Source organism: Coenobita brevimanus, chromosome 57, assembly GCF_032717465.1.
Source record: "Coenobita brevimanus isolate Jiangsu-jjx chromosome 57, ASM3271746v2, whole genome shotgun sequence".
Lineage (NCBI taxonomy): Eukaryota > Metazoa > Arthropoda > Malacostraca > Decapoda > Coenobitidae > Coenobita > Coenobita brevimanus.
In genome coordinates, this window is record NC_137010.1 from 26,565,362 (window position 1) to 26,587,457 (window position 22,096).

General features: G+C 41.3%; 1 protein-coding gene across 1 annotated transcript in view; it reads left to right on the forward strand.

The window, feature by feature from the left end:
* Positions 1–22,096, forward strand: part of LOC145401944 (uncharacterized) — a 148,633-nt gene that overhangs the window by 67,049 nt on the left and 59,488 nt on the right. The window contains exon 6 of the mRNA XM_080274051.1: positions 20,313–20,437. Within this exon, the coding sequence (XP_080130177.1) occupies positions 20,313–20,437 (125 nt within the window). The remainder of the gene's footprint in view (positions 1–20,312; positions 20,438–22,096) is intronic.

Consider the following 22,096-nt stretch of genomic DNA (forward strand, 5'->3'; position numbering starts at 1 on the left):
AGAATGAAGGGAGAAACCTGTACTGTACACAGGAAAAATCATCTGGTAATTTACCAATATGCTGGGAATCGAACCAGGGACTCTCAGATGAGAGCCAGGCAGCATACCACTACACCACGACCAGGTAAAAGTTAACTCACGTTGTCACAATCTTGTAACCAACGTCCCTCCGCCCCCACTGTGGGCATCAAGAGGATGAGTTAACCCCCTGGCACTCGGGCAAGTAGATGCTTTTAATCTATCCCAAGCACTTACGGCAAGTCAGAATGAAGGGAGAAACCTGTACTGTACACAGGTATGCTGCCTGGCTCTCATCTGAGAGTCCCTGGTTCGATTCCCAGCATATTGGTAAATTATCAGATGATTTTTCCTGTGTACAGTACAGGTTTCTCCCTTCATTCTGACTTGCCGTAAGTGCTTGGGATAGATTAAAAGCATCTACTTGCCCGAGTGCCAGGGGGTTAACTCATCCTCTTGATGCCCACAGTAGGGGCGGAGGGACGTTGGTTACAAGATTGTGACAACGTAAGTTAACTTTTACCTGGTCGTGGTGTAGTGGTATGCTGCCTGGCTCTCATCTGAGAGTCCCTGGTTCGATTCCCAGCATATTGGTAAATTACCAGATGATTTTTCCTGTGTACAGTACAGGTTTCTCCCTTCATTCTGACTTGCCGTAAGTGCTTGGGATAGATTAAAAGCATCTACTTGCCCGAGTGCCAGGGGGTTAACTCATCCTCTTGATGCCCACAGTGGGGGCGGAGGGACGTTGGTTACAAGATTGTGACAACGTGAGTTAACTTTTACTTGGTCGTGGTGTAGTGGTATGCTGCCTGGCTCTCATCTGAGAGTCCCTGGTTCGATTCCCAGCATATTGGTAAATTACCAGATGATTTTTCCTGTGTACAGTACAGGTTTCTCCCTTCATTGTCATTATCCTTCAATATCTTTGGACACAAATTATTGAAAATTTACTTTTTTGTAACACCATCATTTGTGATGGGTACGTAATTGGATGTTATATGTAGATAGATTGCGACAGGAAGCTATAGATAGATAGATTCAAACCCAGATGGATGTATTGTGTCACTGAATGTTAGATGGCTAGAATGATAGATATTCAGATACATTGTTATTTACAAGGATGCAGTTAGGCGGGAGCAGTAATGATATATTAGTCATTGGAGGGCTGTGTTAGTGTTTATGCAACACATACACACACATGTCATTCTGTGTCTGCCTGCTTGTCTGTCTTGTCTTCCTATGAGTCTATGTGTCATGTTGTTTACCTGAAATACCCTGAATGCTACTCGTGGTAGAGGTATGTGTTGTACTGAATCTTTGAGATACTTCAAGCAGGTGACGTTTAATTATTTTTTGCTTGCCATCTCCAGTCGCTTTTATTCAGCTTAGGAGAGATTTCATCCTGGAGGCGATAGAGTTAGCCTTCATTAGCCCCGTTACTACTGGAGGTTAGTCAGATTAGTGTAGAAAATCGTCTGGTGGCAATCTGAGTTCAGTGAAGAATAATGTAATGAATCAAGTGATCGTTGTTATTAGCCAGTCCCTACGATGACGTTCTGCTTTTTTCTTGCTGCTCCTATACGATTTTATTCAACTTATGGAAGACTTGTTGTAGTGTAGGGGTCAATGTCGGCTGTGTTTAGTTTCTCCCAATCAGAAAGTTGTTTAGTTTCTCCAAATCAAAAAGAGTTGCCTAGGCAAAAATTATCTGGTTGTTGCATCCCTAAAAAGGAGTAACTGCACTAGAAGCTAATCCTTTTGTTTATACTTTTAAAGGCCTTATTGTCTGGTTTGCGACAGGTGTTTTACTGTTGTATTAAAATGACGGACTGTCCACTACACCAGCTTTATGTATTTTCCGGGATCTTGCATTTTCCTTTTTTTTTTTTTTTTCGTATTTTAATGGTTCTCATACTGTGCACCGTAGTTATTTTTTGTATTGTAATATCCTTTGTAGCTGTTATATTTTTTGCCCCCCCCCTCCCCCCTCGTGTCTGTGGCGTGATGGTGAGTATTGGCGATGGTTGGCTTGTCAGGTGTGTATGTGGGAGGGGCGGCTCAGGTTTTTGTGTAAGGGAGGAACAGCTATCTAGATTATTATTATTATTATTATTATTATTATTATTATTATTATTATTATTATTATTATTATTATTGACATTGTGGGACCATTTTTTCTTTAACCAGTTAACGCATTTTTCTGATTTATCATACGTTGTTATATACTATATATATATATATTTTAACTCCTTTTGTGTCCATTCCAATATATCATACCGAAAATTGTTTTATGTTATGTTTGGTATTGTCACTCCAGATTTAATCTCTTCGGTTAGATGGGTCATACTAAGATTAATATAATCTTCCTGGTATAGACTCTAAATATAAAGTTGCATTATTGAAGGACTAAACCCGTTGGTGTGATTTAGACTTCAATCCCGCCGGGGCGTCTTCGAAACACCACGTACTGAAGGGGGTAAAGGCGTAGAACTTTACAGTGACGAGAGAGGAGAGAGAGAATGTATATGCAGACATCCTCCTCCCTCTCACTCTAATTCTTAGCTTCTGCCCCTCACATCGCCCACTCTCCCATGGGTCACTAACCCTTCTCACACTTCATCTCTTCCTCCTCTCTCCCCTGTGTCCTCTCCCCTCACCCCTTTATTCTTTCCCTTCACTCCTCTGTTCTCTCCCGTCATTCATTTCTTCCATGTCACTCGTCTCCTCCTCCTTCTCCCTCCCCCGTCTCCCCCTTCCCTCCCCTATCTCCCTTTTCCCTCACCCCCCTCCCTTCCCCCACCTCTCCCCTCTCTCTTCGTTTTTGTCCTACCCTTATTCCTCCCATTTTTTCCTCGTCTCTCGCGCCCATCTCCCTTTCCTTGTCACCATTGTCATCCTCTTTATCCTTCTGAGTTTTCTTCTTTTCTCCCCATTCTTCATTCCTTCTCTTCCCTCCCCTCCCCACCTCCACTCACCCCCACCTGCCCTTCTCCCCCACTCCACCCTCTTCTTTTTCACACTTCTTTCCACTTAACTTCCCCCTCCCTCACATCACACCATACCCCTACCCCCCCCCACTCATCCCCACCTCTACTCACTTCTACCCTTGTCTCCACACTTCACCTCTCAGCTCCCGTTCCCTTCCTCTCCTTCATTTTGGATGTGTAGTTCTTCCCACACTCCACTTCCTTCACACCCTTCCCCAGCCCCACCCTCTGCCCCCAGCTTCTCGTTCACTCCACCTCCTTTCCCCTCTACCCCTCCCCTCTCCAGGTCCCTCCTTCCTTCCCCCACCATGCCATTTGACCATGAACTTGCTTGACCTGAGGGTTCTTGACTGCTATAGATTCTCCTCCACCTACATCTCTGCCTGTGATCCACCTCCTCGTCTTCCTTTGGCTTACATTCCTTTTCATACGGTGCGTCATTTTTGTATTACCGGTAATTTTACTAGTGCCTCCTAATAATTATATCGTGTTTATATGATTAATGTTATAATGTATTTTTTGTTGTTGCTATCATTGTCGTCGTCTTCGTCATCATCATCATCATCATCATCATCATCATCATCATCATCATCATCATCATCATTCCTTAATTCGTTGGCAAAAACGCATGTATTTATTGAAACTCAGATCCAATTATTTTGTCATGTATTACTTTATTATTATTATTATTATTATTATTATTATTATTATCATTATTATTATCATTATTATTATTACCGGTATCATTATTATTATTGTTGTTGATGTTTTACATAAGGTTATTATTTTACACGGGGATATACGTTTTTATTTTTCGTTCAGTTCTCTCTCTCTCTCTCGCTCTGTGTGTGTGTGTGTGTGTGTGTGTGTGTGTGTGTGTGTGTGTGTGTGTGTGTAAGCCCTTTCAAACACTCAGCGATGTCTGGTTGGGGAGTGTTTGTGGCGAGAGAGGGAGGGAGGGGTGAGGGAGGTAAGCGAAGGAGGGATAAGACGGATGGTAAAGAACTGAGAAGAGAAAAGTGACAGGGGAGAGATAAGCGAGGTGTTACTGGGAGGGGAGATGGGGAGGGAGGTATTGGGTAAAGTAGGGGAGAGGTGAGAGGGGAAGTGGGAGGGAGAGAAGGACTTGGAGGAGGTTGGGGGGAGGAGAGAGGGGAGGGTAGAAATGAAAGTGGGTGGAGTGACGAGTGTGGGAGACAAACGGGTGAGATTGGTGGAGAGAGAGAGAGAGAGAGGGGGTTATGGTTGATGGGGGAAGAAGTTAGTAATAATGAAGTATAATAAGTTTTAATTGTGGTAATAAAAGGTTAGGGATGCATTTACTCATTCTGTGTATTTATCCAAGTTTGTTTTTGTAACCACATCTTTGTATGTATCTCGGTTAATCGGTCTGTATTTCTTACTGTCTACGGTTTTCTCTAAATTTCAGTCACCATCCACAGATACATTCCCAATACACCTCCCTGTCTTTAGTGCACGTCATTCATTTCCCTATCTCCAACTTTCACTGTTTTCTCACTCTCACTCACTTTCACTGGTTCACACAGTTACCCTCACATTCACACACCATCATCACCACTTCATATCTTCCCCACCAGAAGATTGTAAGGATCAGAGATGAACTTATTATTTTTTTCCACAGTTCAGTTAATTTGTGATTATACGAAGGCGTCAGTGACGAGTTTATTTATTCCCATCAATTGTTGTTCTCAGTAGTTTCTGCATTTTTCTCTCGTTCTGGGTCATCCTCACCCTTTAATTTCCTTAACAATCTAGTGACTTTTTTTTTTTTTTTAAGTTTACTTCCTCCTGACGAGTTTATTCAGTTTTACTCAAACAAGAGTTGTGTTATATTAATCATTTATCAATGTGTCGGTACTAGAGATCCTGATCTATTATAATTGTGTGCTGGCAGTAACAATAAACTAAACTTTAAACGTCATCGAAGTGAAGGGATTAATGTGGGAAAATTTGTGCCTGAATATTATGATGATGGTCATGATGATCAAGCACATCATTGTAACTGCTCTTGTTGTAATGACGTACAGTATTGTATCACATAACTTTTAACGTAGTGAATTATCTAAGCCGTCGATAGAGAATTTCATTTTTTATCCAGGTTTAATTTAATCTTGCGTACTAATTCACTTTTACCTGATCTGTTATAATCTCACACAGCCAAACCTGATGTGATTTACCCAAAACCAAACGTACCGTAGTTAAATGAACCAAAGGTAAACTCACCAACCTTTACCTAGTCAAACTTGGATGGCTACAAAATAACGTAAGTTAATTCAGTAAAACATTCAGTTGTGTCCGCTCCTAGCCGTTGCTAATCTTTCTACATGTTAATTACCCGTTCCTTACCTTTCTACTTGTTAACCATCTCATTAACCTAGATTAGTTTAACACTTGTCACTAACAAAACTAGCACTGGAGACGAGGGTTTGTCTGCATTTATTGATATATTTTGAGTGAGATGATTGTTTGTTTCGTGTTTTTGTTTTACTTTTGTTGTATGAGCGATTGCATAGTGTTCATGTTTTTTATGTTCTTTACCGTAACAATTAGACTTTTCCCGCCCGCAAGCGTGCACGTGTGTTTTACTGTAGGGACGATTATCTCATTTTTCTTAGAGTACTGTGTTCTGTATGTAAGTTATTTTTGAAAGAGGAATCAAGGGAGGATGTGGAAAGGGAGTGAGGGAAGGGAAGAAATGAAGGTGGGAAAGGGAAGAGTGGCAGAGGGAAGGGAAGGATGAAGGGAAGAGAATGAAAGGTAGAGACGGTTGATGAGAGGGAGTGAAGGCAAGAGGGAAGGAGAGATGTGGAAAGAATGAAGTGGGGAGAGAGGATTGGAGAGAGCAGGGAAGGGTGAAGTGTAGGAACAGAGTAGGTAAGGGTGAGAGAGCAAGGTGGAAACAGCGAGACAATGGGAGACAGACTGACATTAAAGGGGAGGGGTTCGGGAGGACAGAGAAGGGAGAAAGTAAAAGGTTGAAATTTAATACGAGGGGAAACTTGCTAGGGAATGGGGTAGAGGAAGATGTGAATGGACAGTAATGCGTTATGTGGTATTTTATAAGCAGCGAGGGGAAAGGATTTAATGGGAGAGTGGAGGGGAAATACGGGAATGGACAGTTCTGGGTGGGTCATATGTAATTTTAAAATGGTAAAGGAAAGGATATCCATTAACTGACATATTTATGAAGCTGATGGATTATATTGGCAGGAATCAGTTATGAGTGAATTATGATGTGTGTGTTTGTGAGAGAGAGAGAGGGGGGGGAAAGGATAAAGATATTTGAGGAACAGATGATGACATAAATAAAACCAATTTTTTTGTGGTTGTGACGGAAGGGATGGAATGTGAAGAGGAGGGAAGGATGATTAAATAAATAAATATGAGAGGACTTTGTACGCAGAATATAGACGAGAGAAAACTAGATCCGTCTGTTGTGAAATAAGAACTCAGGAGTAAGTACTATGGAAAAGAACCGTTGTGAATTTAGGTGAAGGCAAGAGGAAAATTTCTCTAATTGTGATAGAGAACGAATGGTAAATAGAAATGGTAATAGAGATATCTTGTGAAGTAGATATAGAGTGACAGAGAAAAATAATAAGGGAAAAGAAAGTTAATTGGGGTTATCAGGACGTAAGAATGTCTTGCCGTGAAATAAAGAATATTAGAAACAGGAACTGAAACACGAATTAAACAGAATGGATGGAAAATGAAAGGCTAAAATGCCGAAAATGAGAAAAATTTAACATAATAATGTAGGAAATAAGGTGAAAAATGAATGCTAATAGACACACAGTAAGCAGAAATCGGTAATAAATATTTGGTTGTTAAAAACTTTTGAAAATTGATATAAAAAGGAGTGATTAAGAAAAAAACATGAATGAAAAACAAGGAGAAATTTTGAAAGTGATATGAAGAAATTGTTGGCGAACAAATTAGGTCACGAAAACAGAGAATCAGTTTTGAAAATCTACACAAGAAAAGGGAGAAGTGAATGAAAATGAAAAAGCAATTGGGAAAAGTGACACTTAGAAAAGAGGAACTATGACGATAAACAGAAATGGACAATAGAATAAAAACACCAGCGAAAAGTAACAACGAAAAAAAGTGGGAAAATTAATGACGGTAAAAATTAAGAGTTAAAATAAAGTCTCCATATATTCGCAGGTGTGATGTAATGGGAGGGGAAACGCTCAGGTGAGGATGAGGGGAGTGACGCATGCGCTATGATAGGGAGAGAGAGAGAGAGGGTCGAGGTGAGAGAGTGAGAGGTGAGCCAGTGACGAGTGAGTTAGGGGAAAGAGTCGGACGAACCCGCACGTACACAAACTCTCACTCAATATGTGTCCGATCCCGTCCGTTTTGTAACCCTGTGTACTCTGAAGATATCGCTTTAACTTTGTACGTGAATCAGTGTGTTGACGAAGCAAGTGATCATTTTTTTTCTTTTTTCCCCCTCCTGGAAAACTGGAAAATATTTAGTGACATTTCTTCAATTTTAATATTTTTGACACCGATGCTTCCGCAAACTTCGTTGTAGTTATTATTCGTCACCATTATTATTATTATTATTATTATTATTATTATTATTATTATTATTAAAGATATATTTAATGACTTTGATGTATTTCTTTGACGCTGCTGGTTTCTTCCATATTATTATTAATATTATTATTATTATTATTATTATTATTATTATCATCATCTGTAGTATGTTCAAAAGCTTGTTTTTACTAGATCTTTTTGAAAACATTTACGGTGTTTCTGGTTGCAGAGTTACAACTTCCTGTGAAGGGAAATGTGAAAGGTGTGATAGGTGACTTACTGAATGTATGGCCTTTTTCACTTAGTGCATTGATGGAATTTCTCTTTTTTTACGTTTTCATGTTTTTCTTACTGAATCGTGACCACCTCGTTTGTAATACTGACAGACTGCTTTAGAATGATTGTGGTGATAATTATAGTTCAGGCAGAGTGGGGTTGGAGTGGTCCTAATAGGTGTTGCAGAGAGGAATGAATGTATGTGGTATATATACATTGCCGAGCGCTTGGGAAATGAACGGTGAACACCGTTTTGGAGTTTATTAGAGAATGAGGAAAGGATAAGTCGGAGGGATTACATGGTGTAAATATAGTTTGAAAGAGCGCGGCTTGGCATGGTGACAGGGAACGGGACGAGACACGAGAACGAGATGGAGGGACAAAGTGTCTCTCTACCTCTTCTCCTTCAACTTCTCCTTCAACTTCTCCTTCCAGCTGTCCCGCCCACACACTCCCTCTCTCAGCCCGTCCTTCCTCGGTCTGATGTTTCTTCCAGCCACCTCGCTCTCACGCATCCCTCTTCATGATCCCTCACGCTGTCCCTTCTCTGTCTACTCCTTATTCCATCATTATATTCCCTGGCCTCCCTTCACCTCGTTTTCGGTCTGCCTCTCCTTTCACCCGTCCCACTTGCACATACCTTCCCCTGTCCCTCCGCCTGACTGGGTAACTGCAGGTGAATAATTAACAAGATAACACCTGGAGTAGGACTTTATAAGGTGAGGAGAGGGGTGAGGGTGTGAAGTGAGATGTAAGTGGAAGTGTGATAAGATTTGATGTGAGGGGAGGAAGGGATACGAGGTGAAGTGTGAGGTGTGAGAGTAAAGTGAGGGTGACAGGGAGGTGAGGCGAGGGGAAGTGTCGGTGAGATGATGAGCGGAAGGTGAAATGTGAGAAGAAGAGAGGGGTGAGGTGAGGATAAGGGTATGAAGTGAGAGTGAGGTTGAGGCAAGTGAACATAAGAAAAGAGGATAACTGCAGTAAGTCCATGTTAGACAGCACCTGCAAGAGCATGACTACACTACTAGATTGACAAGGAGAGCAAGGAAAGAGGTGAAATGCGAGGTAAGATGTAACGCACGTGAAGAGTTGGAGTGAAGTGAGGAGAGTGGTGGAAAGGTGAGATGACAATTGACGGAACGGAAAGGAGGGGGAGGTGCTGAGTGAGGTTGAAATGTGAAGTGAAGGTGAGGGCAGGTGTAAGGAGTGGAGCGAATTGCGATGTGAAAGTGAGGATACATGTAAGAATTAACTGAAATGTGAGGTAAAGTATGATAGGACTTTGATTTGAAAACAACGAACAATTATAATTTTATTGTTCTGAACAACGAAACATTAAGGGAAAATATTATTTGTAATGAAGTAAAATCCATCCATGGCCAGATAAAACTGTATACGTCAGGGAACCATGAAGCGAAATATCTTGCATCATTCTCACGCTAACCTTATCCTTTTTTTTTTTTTTTTTGGAATGATTACGATTATGAAGTGGAATGAGGTAAACAAATAGAAATATCATGAGAGCCATCGTACCAACGTTATTTCTAGTGTTTTGGACTGTGTGGCCAGGATTAAAAAATTATGCAAAACACAATAGGTCTATCAGTCATAATCAGCATTCTGAATCATTTCTTAATTATAACTGGGTTTGGTAGGCTCTAGAAAGTAGAAAGAAAAAGAAAAACAACAACCAAAGTCTCAATAAATTAGCAGTACCCAGTGCTCTATAAACACCCCGCAAGAACTGAGAAATACCCAGCTTCCATAGGTCGTTATCTCACTACCTTTTCCTTGCACTTGTTGCAGTTGTGAAAGACAGGCAAGTTGAGACACCAGCAAACTTGTGTAAACTCTCTTTGGATCCCCGAGTGACTGAAAACTTCAGAGGTGAAAGATTTGAAAAGTTCTTGAATGATACTACATCTTAAGATAACAAATATCGAAGCGAATTTGACTAAGATTTGTTGAGGAACATACCGTATAACCAGGCTGCGATTTGAAGTATAAAGTCATTTAAATGGGAAAAAATAAGTGAAGTAGCACTCATTCAGAAGAAAAAAGTGCCTGGAACATTTTATCTAATGCCAAAAATATATTACAGCTGTGAGCAAGAGTGATACATTTGACTCTGAGAAGGAAATATATTGAAAAAGCATAACATAAGTATTGATATCGGAGTCAGTAAAATTTTCTTTGTTTTGAGCAAGAGTGACATCAGCCTTTGACACACAAACAGAATGGAGAAGTGGAATTGAAGAACTTTGACCCCGTGATGAATACAGAAGAGATGGAGTGAAGATTATGAGCCGGGGCAAGACTGTGGTTGTATTCGGTGGCGGAGCAGGGGTGAGGGTCAGGGTCGGAGGGGTAGGGGTAGGGGGAGGCGGAGGTAGGGGAGGGGGAGGCATGGTGGTAGGGAGGGTAGGAGAAGAAGAGACTGGAGGAGGAGTGAGGGTAGATTTTGAACGGAGAGGAAGATCAGTTGAGGGAAGGATAGAAAATAAGGGTGTGAAAGTAGGAAGAAGGGAAGTGCTTGGAGAAATACAAGGAGTGAGATTATCAGGGATGGTAGTAGGAGAGGGAGGGAGACTAGGAGAGAGAGGAATTAAAGGTCCAATGAGAGAAGTATTAGGAGACAAACAAGACTCTAAACTGTTAGGAGAGAGACGAATTAAGGACCCCAGGAGAGATGTGTTAGGAGAAATACCCGTACATGAACTTGGAGAGGTAATAGGAGAGAGAGGTATGAAAGGGCCGAGAAGAGAGGTGTTGGAAATGGGGGAGGTATGGAGAGATTGGGGAATGAAAAGCCCAAGAAGAGACGTATTCGATGTACAAGAAGTAGGAAGATTAGGAGAAAGGGGAATGAAGGGAAGAAGAGAGGTTTTAGGAGAGATACAACTGGTAGGAGATAGGGAAATGAAAGGACAAAGAAGAGAAGTATTTGGAGACATGAAGGGAGGAATATCAGGAGAGACATGGTTAGACAAGAGTCCTAGGAGGGAGATATGTGAGTTACAGGGGTCCAGCGCTAGGTCTGTGGGTGCAGGAGTGGTACAAAAGAGTCCAAGGAGAGAAGTGTGTGAGATGCAGGGGTCTAGCACAAGGTCGATGGCTGAAAAGAGTCCGAGAAGAGATTTGTGCGAGATGCAGGGGTCTGGTGGCGCAAGGTCCGTGGGTGTAGAAAGAATAGAGAAGAGTCCCAGGAGAGAGATGTGCGAAATGCAGGTATCTGGCGGTAGGTCTGTGGGTGCAGGTGGAGGGGTTGAGAGGAACAGAGTGGCTCTTCTGCCCATCCGTGCCGCCTCAGTGCCTCAGGGTAGGAGTGCCGGTTACTCGTGGAGGTCGTCCCCAGCAAGGGATCCAGGTGAGTAAAGAGGTGTGTGTGTGTGTGTGTGTGTGTGTGTGTGTGTGTGTGTGTGTGTGTGTGTGTGTGTGTGTGTGTGTGTGTGCGTGCGCGCGCGCGCCTGCCTGGCTTTGCGCTTGCTCGCTCTTTGGCATAGAACAGTTAGATGATACAGATATTGTTAACTCTTCACGACATTTTCATACAACCCACCAACACGTCATAAAACACCCACGCTAATACCCTCACAGCAGTCGTGAAAGGAAAATGAAAAAAAGTTCTAAAATGCCAGCGTAAAGACTTGGGTATTAGTGTCCTACTTTTGTAATCTGGGTGGGTGTGTGACGACAGATGCTGGTGCGTGGGAGAGCTGCTGGGCCTTAGGGAAGAACGCTGACGGAAATGATGAATTATTCTGTTTTTCGTCTCTCTCTCTCTCTCTCTCTCTCTCTCTCTCTCTCTCTCTCTCTCTCTCTCTCTCTCTCTCTCTCTCTCTCTCTCTCACACACACACACACACACACACACACACACATTCTCTCTCTCTCTCTCTCTCTCTCTCTCTCTCTCTCTCTCTCTCTCTCTATATATATATATATATATATATATATATATATATATATATATATATATATATATTCTCTAGTATATCCGTATAGCAATTGATATATCTGTTTACATACGTACAAAATATATCCCATTGTACCCACCTTTCTTTGTTTAAATCTGTCTGTCCATATTTACCGATGCTATACCCCTTATGTACAGTACCTACCGATCAGTGTAGCCACCACACACCAGGCCGGTACTTGTATGCAGTATAAAGCTTACATATTTGAGCGGTATTGAATTTCCCTCTTTGTGTGTGTAAATAATTTGCCTATGTATCAGCGTCCACAAAAGCTTAAAGGACGAACTGGCACGAGGCGAGCCAGGGGTTAAAGATGATGGGGTTGAGGCCCTTGACGTCACTGCACACGGGGTTAACTCAGTTTTTTAACGGCATTTTGGTGACGAGTTGTTGTTCTGGGTGATGTTGTCAGTCTTATTCATTATTATTGTTTTTCGTATCGCCCCTGTTGGTGGTTTAGGACATCCTAGTTGGCATATATGGCTTACCACTTGCATAGGTTCATTACCAAAGAAGTGATTCAAGGCTCTTCGATCGTGTTGTCAAATGCCATCAGAGAGGAGTGGCCTGGCCTATCACTGCACCAGCTCTCACATAATGCCCATTGCAGGAGGGGGAATGGTAGCGAAAGCCAGAATCAGGATGTGCTGTAGCAAGTACAGTGCGTGTCCAAATTGAAGTGTTGTAATGGGTGTTTGTGGCAGAGCCTGTATATGTCATCAGTATGAACCGAGAGCGTGCGAACTTACTGCATGAAAGGGCATACTACCAGCGCCCTCAGTAAATGTCTACCTTATCTCGGGTTTTGCAAGCCAGAGTCGGGGCACACGGCAAGTCGGATGATCGACCTGTCAGTGAGCCACTATAATGTAGATCCGAAGGCTGGTTATCTACTCTCAAATATACTGAACTACAATAGCCTAGCCTCAGGCTCCTGCACCTGAAGAAGGGAGGGGGAATTTCTATTTTTATCATTACCGTAAGCTATATTATTACCATCCTTACTCTTGCCATTGTTTATGTATATATATATTTATATAATTGCCTTAAAACAAGCACCTCTTCTTTTAGGTTGCTATCTGACATCTTTTTCTGTAAAGTAGTTATCCATGGCGGCACCCCAAAGGACGTATCACCTTCCATAAATCTCTAATTCTTCTTACCTAAACATGTGACACTTTGGTAGTATAATTGATTTGGCTTTCTATTTGATGTGCACATGGCTAGCTGATGGGTTGTGGGAATTATTGTTGTTATTGTTGTGGTAGTTGTAATGTTGTTAGGGGAAGGGGAGATGGTAGGTAATAGCTGTGGTGGTGACAGGCGGTGGTAAGGGCTTGGTTGTGGTAATTATTGTAGTGGTTGTGGTAGTTTCAGTGGTGGAGGTAGTTGAGATGATTAAAGTTGTTACCGCCGGATAACTGTAAGAAGCATACATTATGAAGCATTGAGAGAGAACTAAAGAGAAGTGAAGGAAACGAAGAAGAGCGGGGTATTACGGAGTTAGACTGGGTTATATGAGGATTGAGAACGTGATGTTTATGAAGATGGACAGGCCGTGTGAAACAGGACGCCCTGTATGGTCGTCTGTGATCCCATAAGCGAGAGGCCCAGTGTGGAAGTAATTTCCGCTCAAAACACACTTTTGAAGTCCTACCTCAGGGCTGGACCCATCACACGTTAGCTTATATTCTTGATTATATTCTGTTCATATATGTAGACAGCAGAAAGTCCCATTGAATTATGTTATTTCCTGTATCTCATATAGCTTGCTTATGTGACGTGACTCAGTGACATAAGAAAGTTTATGTTTTTCTGTGTTAGACAGCTATTGGCCGATTAAGCCATGTCGTGTCCACGTGTAAGGTCGTGTACTTAACCTCCAGATGGTGAACTGACCCTACAATAATAGTTATGTTGATAGGAGATGGTAGGTGGCGGTTGTGGAATTGACAGGTATCGAGGAATGGGTGGTTGTGGTACGTGGTTGGTTGTAGTATAGCTGTTGTGGTGGTTGCAGTAGTTATTGTGGATAGATACAGGTTGTGGCCATGGTGGTGGTAGGTGATAATATGATGGTTTGGTAGCTGCAGTAGATGTAGCAATAGTTTTAGAAGGTGTTGATTTGTTGCTGTTATTATTATTATTATTATTATTATTGTTACTATTACTCCTATTACTATTATTAATTGTCGCTTTCTTTTGTGTTGTATTATAAAAATCCTGCTTCCAACAAAATTTTAGGCATTATCATCATTATTATCAGTTATTATTATTTTTCTTATTATTATTATTATTACTCCGCGTACTGTAAATGGACCCCAGCTGCAGGATTGATAAAAATGTCCATTAGATAAAATTTACTGTGTTTACGGTCCATTTTAACGACCTTGGCCCGAGGTAAAAATGTTGGTGGTTGTGGTGACGGCGGTAAGTGGTGGTAGTTGTGGTGATGAGTGGCTAGGGGTTGTTGTGGTATTGTAGTGTTTCAGGTACTTTGTGGTTACTCTAGTGCCTGCTATAATGGTAATAGATTGTGGTAGTGATGGCAGTTGTGGTTGCATGTAGTGATTTTTGTGGTAGGTGATTGTTTTGGCAAGTTCTGATATTGTGGTAATGGCGGTAGTGGTGGTTTGGGTAGTTTTGGCTGTGGTGTGATAATGATAGTTTTGGTAGACTGGACATTATAGCAGTGTGGTAGTAGTACTAGCAATAGTAGATTGTGGTAATGGTCATAGTTGTGGTAGTATGGTAGATTGTTGTAGTGGTGGTGATGGAGCGGCTTTAGTGTGTACCAAACTTGTCAGTCAAACATTTGCTCCCTTCCTCACCCCCTTTTCACTCCTCTCCCCTCCCCTCCTCCTCCTTCTCTTCCCCTTCCTCTTCCTCTTCCCACTGCTTCCCTCTCTCCTCCCCTCTCCTCGTTCCCTTCCCTTTACTTCCCACCCTTACCATTCCTTTCCTCTTTCACTCCCCCAGTTTCTTTTTTCCTCACTTCATCACCTACGATTGTCCTTTACACCCTCTACACCCTTCCTTCTTTCTCCTTTCGCCTTCCCCTCCTCTCCTCTTCCCTTCCTTTTCCTTTCCTTTCCTTCCCTTCCCTTCCCTTCCCTTCCCTTCCCTTCCCTTCCCTTCCCTTCCCTTCCTTTCCCTCCTTCCTTCCCCCCCTCTCTCTCTCTCTCTCTCTCTCTCTCTCTCTCTCATTTTTTCCTCATCCCTCTCCCCATTCTTACTTCCTCTGCCATTATTACCCCTCCTTTTGCATTCTTTCTTCTTCTCATCCCCTTCTGTGCCATTCTCATTTCTTTCTGTTCCCTTGTTATTTTCTCGTTATTTTTTTCTCTTCCGCATTATCTTTCCCTTCATGTCTACCCATTCCTTTTTTCCTCTTATCTTAACCTTCATTCCCGTCGCTTCACTGCCTTCCCTTCATCCTCCCCCTATTTCTCACCCCTCCCTTCCCTTCCCCGTCGTTCTCCGCCCCTCTCTTCCCTTCCTCTTCCTTCTCCACTCCTCTCTTCCCTCCTTTTCCTTCCCCACTCCTCCCTTCCCCTCCTCTTCCTTCCCTACCCCTCTCTTCCCTTCCTCTTCCTTCCCGATCCCTCTCTTCCCTTCCTTATCACTCACCACCTCTTTCTTCCCTTTCTTTTCTTACCCCATCTCTCTCCTCCCCTCCTCTTCCTTCCCCACCCCTCTCCTCCCTTCCTCATCCCTCCCCACCCCTCTCTTCCCTTCCCATTCCTTTCCTGTCCTGTCCTTCTTTCATCCAGTTCTCTTCACTTTCCCCTCCTCACCCTTCCTCTCCCTCCCTCACTGGCTCACTCAGCTCCTTGTCTTCCTTCTATTCCTTCTCTCATCTCCTATTTCCATTTTAATCATTAATTCACTGTCTTCCAGCCCTCTTTCGTCCCCCCCTTCCCTTCCTCTTCCTTTCTTTTTTTTTTTTTTTTTACCATCCGTTCATTCCCTTCCTTATCTCCATTTTCTCCCTTATTCCTTCCTTCTTTCCTTCCTCCCTCTCCACCTAGTCCCCTTCCTTGCCTTCGTTTTACTTCCCTTCCCCTTCCTAAACCTCACTTATTTCTTCTTTCCCTCATTTCCTTCCTTCCCCCATTCCTATTCATTCATTCATTGCCAGACGCCATGTATCCCAAACGGGGTGACCAAGGGCTTAGAGTTAATTGTTTTACGGGGAGGGGCACTAATCCTCCACCAACCCCACTTGACACGTAGGGAGAACGTTATGCCAACAGCATCTGGTGTTCCCAGGCGGTCACCCATCCAAGTACTAACCAGACCCAACGTTCCTATTCCTTTTGTTATTTTCTCTTTCCGTCTCATCTCTCCTTCCTTTCTTGCCTCTCTCCACCTCTCTGAATAATGTAAGGCGGGTGAGAGTGTGTTCCTCCCCAGGCCTATATGTTGCCTTCAGTACATATTCCTCGGTTGTGTATTAGTTTTTCATGATTTTTTTCATTTATCCGTTTGCATTCCTCTCTCTCTCTCTCTCTCTCTCTCTCTCTCTCTCTCTCTCTCTCTCTCTCTCTTTCTCATCCACGCTATATATACCCCCGTGACCTAAGACTAACCAATAACCCCCTCCCCCCATCTTGCTACTCCTAGCGTCACCCTTCCGTCACCACAAATGACGTTCTGACGCATCATGACGTAACAGACGAGACCTCCTTGACGTTTGCCTATTAGTAATGCGATTTTAGGCCATTTGTAGAAATATTTGGGGTAGCCTGGGATTTTCATTGATCAGGTACATTTTTTCCCACGAGTTTTTTTTCTTTTTCTTTTTAAAGTAAGGTGATTTTGAATAGTCAGTTTGGGTAGCTGTCTTATTTTAGGATTTTGGAAATTCTTCTAGTTCTGCATCGTATGAGATTTCGTTATTAGTCCAGTTTTGAGCAGTAATATTTCCATGGTTTGGTTGGTCGTGTTTTGAAAGTGTTCATATTTATGGCTGATGGTTTTTGGGTCAGTTTGGTGGTATTGTATATAGTTCGAGACAGTTCTTGTTATTTTAGCTATTTCATTTACAGTTAAGATGTCTTTATCATCATAATTATCGTTCTTTATATCATAAATTACAATATCTATTAATTACTTTCCTCCGTAATTATCGCGTGTGTAAAGAAGCTCATCCTCAAGAGTTCCTTTTCGCGGGAGGATCGAAGTAGTGACAGGCTTAAGGACAAGGGAGGGCGGGACCTCGTGGGAACAACCAACTGCTACCCACAATGCCCCGGAAATGACGTTTTTCAGGCAGGAGGGCAGGGAAGATAACGACACCATCTCCGATAGGGTTGCCATATCTGAACTGTCAAAATACCGGACGCCCTTGCTGAAAGCCATTCCACCCCCCAACACAAACTTTGGGCTTTTGGCATTATGAAACCTTTATATATATATATATATATGTATATATATATATATATATATATATATATATATATATATATATATATATATATGCGAGGAAGAAGGAACCAAAGGCCATGAGCCCACACTATAGTCTGACAAATCTAAACGTAGGGTTTTGGTGGAGTCACCCCCTCCCTGCACTGTTGCCACGTTTCCGAGCTGACCTCTCCATCAGCGATGACCTTGACACTGTTTCCCTCTTGTGATCTCCGTTTTTCTAATACCCCCTATACCCCTGCCACCAACACCCCCTATACCCCTACCCCCAACAACACCCCCATCAACAACGCCCGCTATACCTCCACCACCAACACCTCCTATAAATATAGACCCCCACCATCAACACCTGTATAATAATTAGCCGTTGATAATTGCTATACTTTTATTGAGAGCATACATTCTACCCTATTGCTCAAACTCCCTAATCTTACAATCCCATCTGTCTTAATCCTTCCCACTGCCTTCGTTCCTAAATCCCTTAATTGATCTATTTTTAACCTAAGTGTCCCCACACCTTTTAAACCATTTACCTCTCTGTCACTATTCTCCACCATATGTATCAACTTGTATTATATTGTGTATAGAACTTTCATACTGTATGCTGTACTACTGTATAATGTATAGGAATACCCACTGTTTAGTGGAAATAAAGTTTTATTATTATTATTATTATTATTATTTCTCTCTCTCTCTCTCTCTCTCTCTCTCTCTCTCTCTCTCTCTCTCTCTCTCTCTCTCTCTCTCTCTCGCTAGATTTTGGTATGTGTCATCCATGGTTTTTTACTTCCATTTTTATGTATGGATTATAATTTTGACTTTATTTCCGCACCACCCTTGAGGTAAAAGTCACGGCGCGTTTTTTTTATAGAGGTTTCCCCAATAGGCCTAAATCCTGTAGGGGGTTGGTGACCTCCCATAGCGTACACACAAACACGTGTCGCGTGAGTGCTGCCACCCCAGAGCTGTTTGATATATTTATTTTAATTATGAAAGGATCGCCTCTTCCCACTTTTATCCCTTCAAATTTTCTTGCAATTATACTTGCTAAATTAATTAGCAATGTTAGAAGTGTTGGGGAAGTAAATAATAATTAGAATATTTTTAGAGCAACACTGCCAAATTTTTATGCCACGTTTCTCTATTATCGTATAATATAGTATGCAGAATAGTTTTATTCTTCTTTGATACATGTCAGCACTTTCATTACAGTTATATTAGTATGAGTTATGTTTATGTATCATTCCTACTACACAAACCACAGGCGTTATACATCGTAGGGTTAGGAAACATGGCAATAGTGTAGGGAGGGGGTGACTCCACCCAAACCCTATGTTTAGATTTGTCAGACTATAACAGTTCCAAGAGAAAAAATACGAGAGCCAGATTCAAAATCCGATCATTTCGAGATGCCTGGACACACTGCGTTTGAAAGACTGGAGATCATAGGAAGCAGGAAATACAGACAGAGGGAGACAGTTCCAGAGTTGACCTGTTGCATAAATGAAGGACTGGGAGTAACTGTTAACTCTTGCGTTAGAGAGTTGGACAGTACATACTATATATACATCAGTGCTACTGTACTGCATCCATCCATGATCCACCGTCCCGACATTTAAGATGAGAGTGACCAGCCTCACTCATCCCTGAGTGGCATTACGTGAGCAATAAACCCCCAACCAGCCCTTGGATATGAACCTGTACAGCCTCAATCCGATTGATGCACCTTCTTTAATCTTTTTATAATATACTGGAAAACAGGCAAAGTACAGAATTGGCAAGATTATGACTAAAATGCAACAATGCCCTAGATGCAAGATAAGATATAAGAATAATAAATGCTACAGTGTAAAAACGAAAACTAAGTCAATAATTGTGTGCAATTACCATTTATTTTATGGTTATAACAGCACTAAGTATGAAAAAAAAAAATCGTGACTGAACAAGAGGAAAAGGCAGGACATTTTAGCTAGCTGTTAGCACTAAACCAACCAAGTTGGCAACACTTACCAGCGGACGAAAACAACGAAAGTCTCTCTCTCTCTCTCTCTCTCTCTCTCTCTCTCTCTCTCTCTCTCTCGTCATTGCAGAGTTTAATAGTATATTAAGTTTTTCGAGAAAAAGTGATGGACACTGAAATTCCGAACTTCTGGAGAATTTTTAAAATTCCTCCCTGGCGAAGGTTTTGACACCTAAATGCAGGACATGTCCGGGAAAATCCAGACATATGGCAACCCTAATCTCCGACGTCTTGATTCTAATGACACTTTTCCCTTGCATAATCCTTGTTTTACAAGTACTATAAGCCAGATTAAGCCAGTTAGGAAGTTTGATTGACAGTGATGTAACATTACAAGATTCAAACATCGATATACACTATACAGCATAAACCATATAAAATTGCGTTAGTAAACCATACGTGTTCCCTACGTGTCAACAAGTGGGTTGGTGGAGGGTTAGTATCCCTCCCTGTAAAACATTTAACTCAGTCAAGTGGCCACCCCTTACGGGATTATGGCGTCTGGCAATAGATAAATAAGATAGATGAACTCAGAAGGCGGAGCTGGCCAAATTAAGGCAAGTTCGTCTAGCTAGCGAAGGACCTTGATAGAGAATCGACTATTGTAGAGGTGTCATGGTTTAAAGAGGTCAAAATTCTCTCTCTCTCTCTCTCTCTCTCTCTCTCTCTCTCTCTCTCTCTCTCTCTCTCTCTCTCTAACATCTTGAAATCTCCATTGAAGAAATAGTTCTGAAAGATCTGACATTAGTGGGAATTGAGTTATGGATGCCTATGGTCGATTTATTTTGCACAGCAAAACAGATTATGACCTTTTCTGATAGGTATTTATTATTGTGATTTTAACAGTATCATGAAGTGCTTTATATTTATAAGGGTATTTAATGATAGACATAAATACAATGCGTCATTCTTGTAACCAACACCACCACTTTCAGTAATGATTTTTCTTATACCGCTCGCAGTAGAAGTTCATTCTGTCATCATTTCTAGGTTAACATCAATACACACAAGCCATGATGAAATTACATTGTTTCAGACTTGTGCCCGGACTGCGCGGCGTACTACAGCAACCGTTCAGCATGTTACATGATGCTGGGCAAGTACACTGAGGCGCTTAATGATGCCAGGGAGGCCGTGCGGTTAGACAAATCATTTGTCAAGGTGAGCCATGTTTCTCTGACCTATTTGTTTTGTATAACATTTTATTACTCCATCTCACAAAGTCAGCACATGCTTAATAAAAGTGGAACTTTGATACTTTCTCCTACCGTAGTCCTGTTTATACCTTACCTCATCCACTTATGCAGGCACATCCCACTCACCAACAACTCCATCCATCTTCACATTTCCTACTTTTCCATTCATATCTCCAGTAAAAAACAGTCTCTCATTTCAAATTTTTCCATCCACGCATTCACGTGTGTGTGTGTGTGTGTGTGTGGTATAGCCCAGTTTAACAATGCAGTTGGTTAGGTAAAAACCCATCGTTAGGCGTGGTATCGTATATCGCGGTAGTTTTAACATGTAAAGTAATGGCATGCGTTTTTCAGCCTTGGGTTTCCCCACCAACCAAATCCAAAACCCACCCAAATGATCCCAAAACAAGTTTAAAGCCAATTTAAATGGCCTAACAGCTGTAAAAGAGGTTAACCTAACACCTGTAAATAACTCATTAAAACCAACTAATAAAATCTGAAAATTGCCAAAAATAAGTCTAGAAAAATCAATCTTAGTAAACAGTACCCCAAAATGACAATGTTGACCTCACCTATGGTTAAAACACATTAAGTCTAAAAACTGTTTATAAATCAACCTAAACACACAATTTTAGCCCAAAATATCATCAAAATCGGTTTTTAAAAAAATAAAAAACCATCATTAAACTGGGGTTTGGCCATCTTTAGGCAGAGTATGGTGGTATTTCTACCCCCATCATTAAGCCAGGGTATCATATTTTGGGGCATTACTGTACATACATACTGTACATATAGATAGATAGATAGATAGATATAGATATACTGTGTGTGTATATATATATATATATATATATATATATGTATATATGAGGCCCCATGTGCAAGAGTATACCCATGACCATTTTTTAAAAGTGGAAGAAATCGCATTTAAAGTCTTTACAGCTTTGAAGAATGATACCGCAAAAACTATTATACCTAGGATAATGGCATTTACATCATTTTAAAGCTGATTGTCTTAACATTATCCAAAAACTTTTTAGTAAGGATACTATTGTTTTTACCCCCCCCCCCCAAAAAAAAAAAATCGACATATTAACATACATTGATGCTACTTTTATGCATAAACTAGTACCACAGGCCAATAGCTAGTGAGTTCCTTATGTTGTAAGATGAAGGTGAATGTCTGTAGAGTGGTTGGTTATAAATTTGCTTGGTTATTATCATGAAAAGTAAGTGTTAAATTTTTTTTTTTTTAATTATCAATACGCAGCATTTTTTTTTCACCTGGTCCTTGTTGTTCTGTGTTTTTATGTGAACAATAGACACTTTACATCTATTAACTGCAATAACATAATATAACACCAATATGGGTCAGCATAATATAGAGGTGCCATTTCTCTGATACTTTGGGATTTATACATGAGTAGAAGTAATTACAACTCTACCATGCACATTATACACCTCAATAAAGTAGTAGTAATTAAAGTAGACCAACAGGGTACAGTATATGTGTTTCCCCAACACTTAAACGTATAATTATACGATTCATTTTCTTCTGATCGCCTTCCCTTGCCCTCATTGTTTATGATACGAAATGCTGGCTTTGCAAGTCTGGATGCTCACC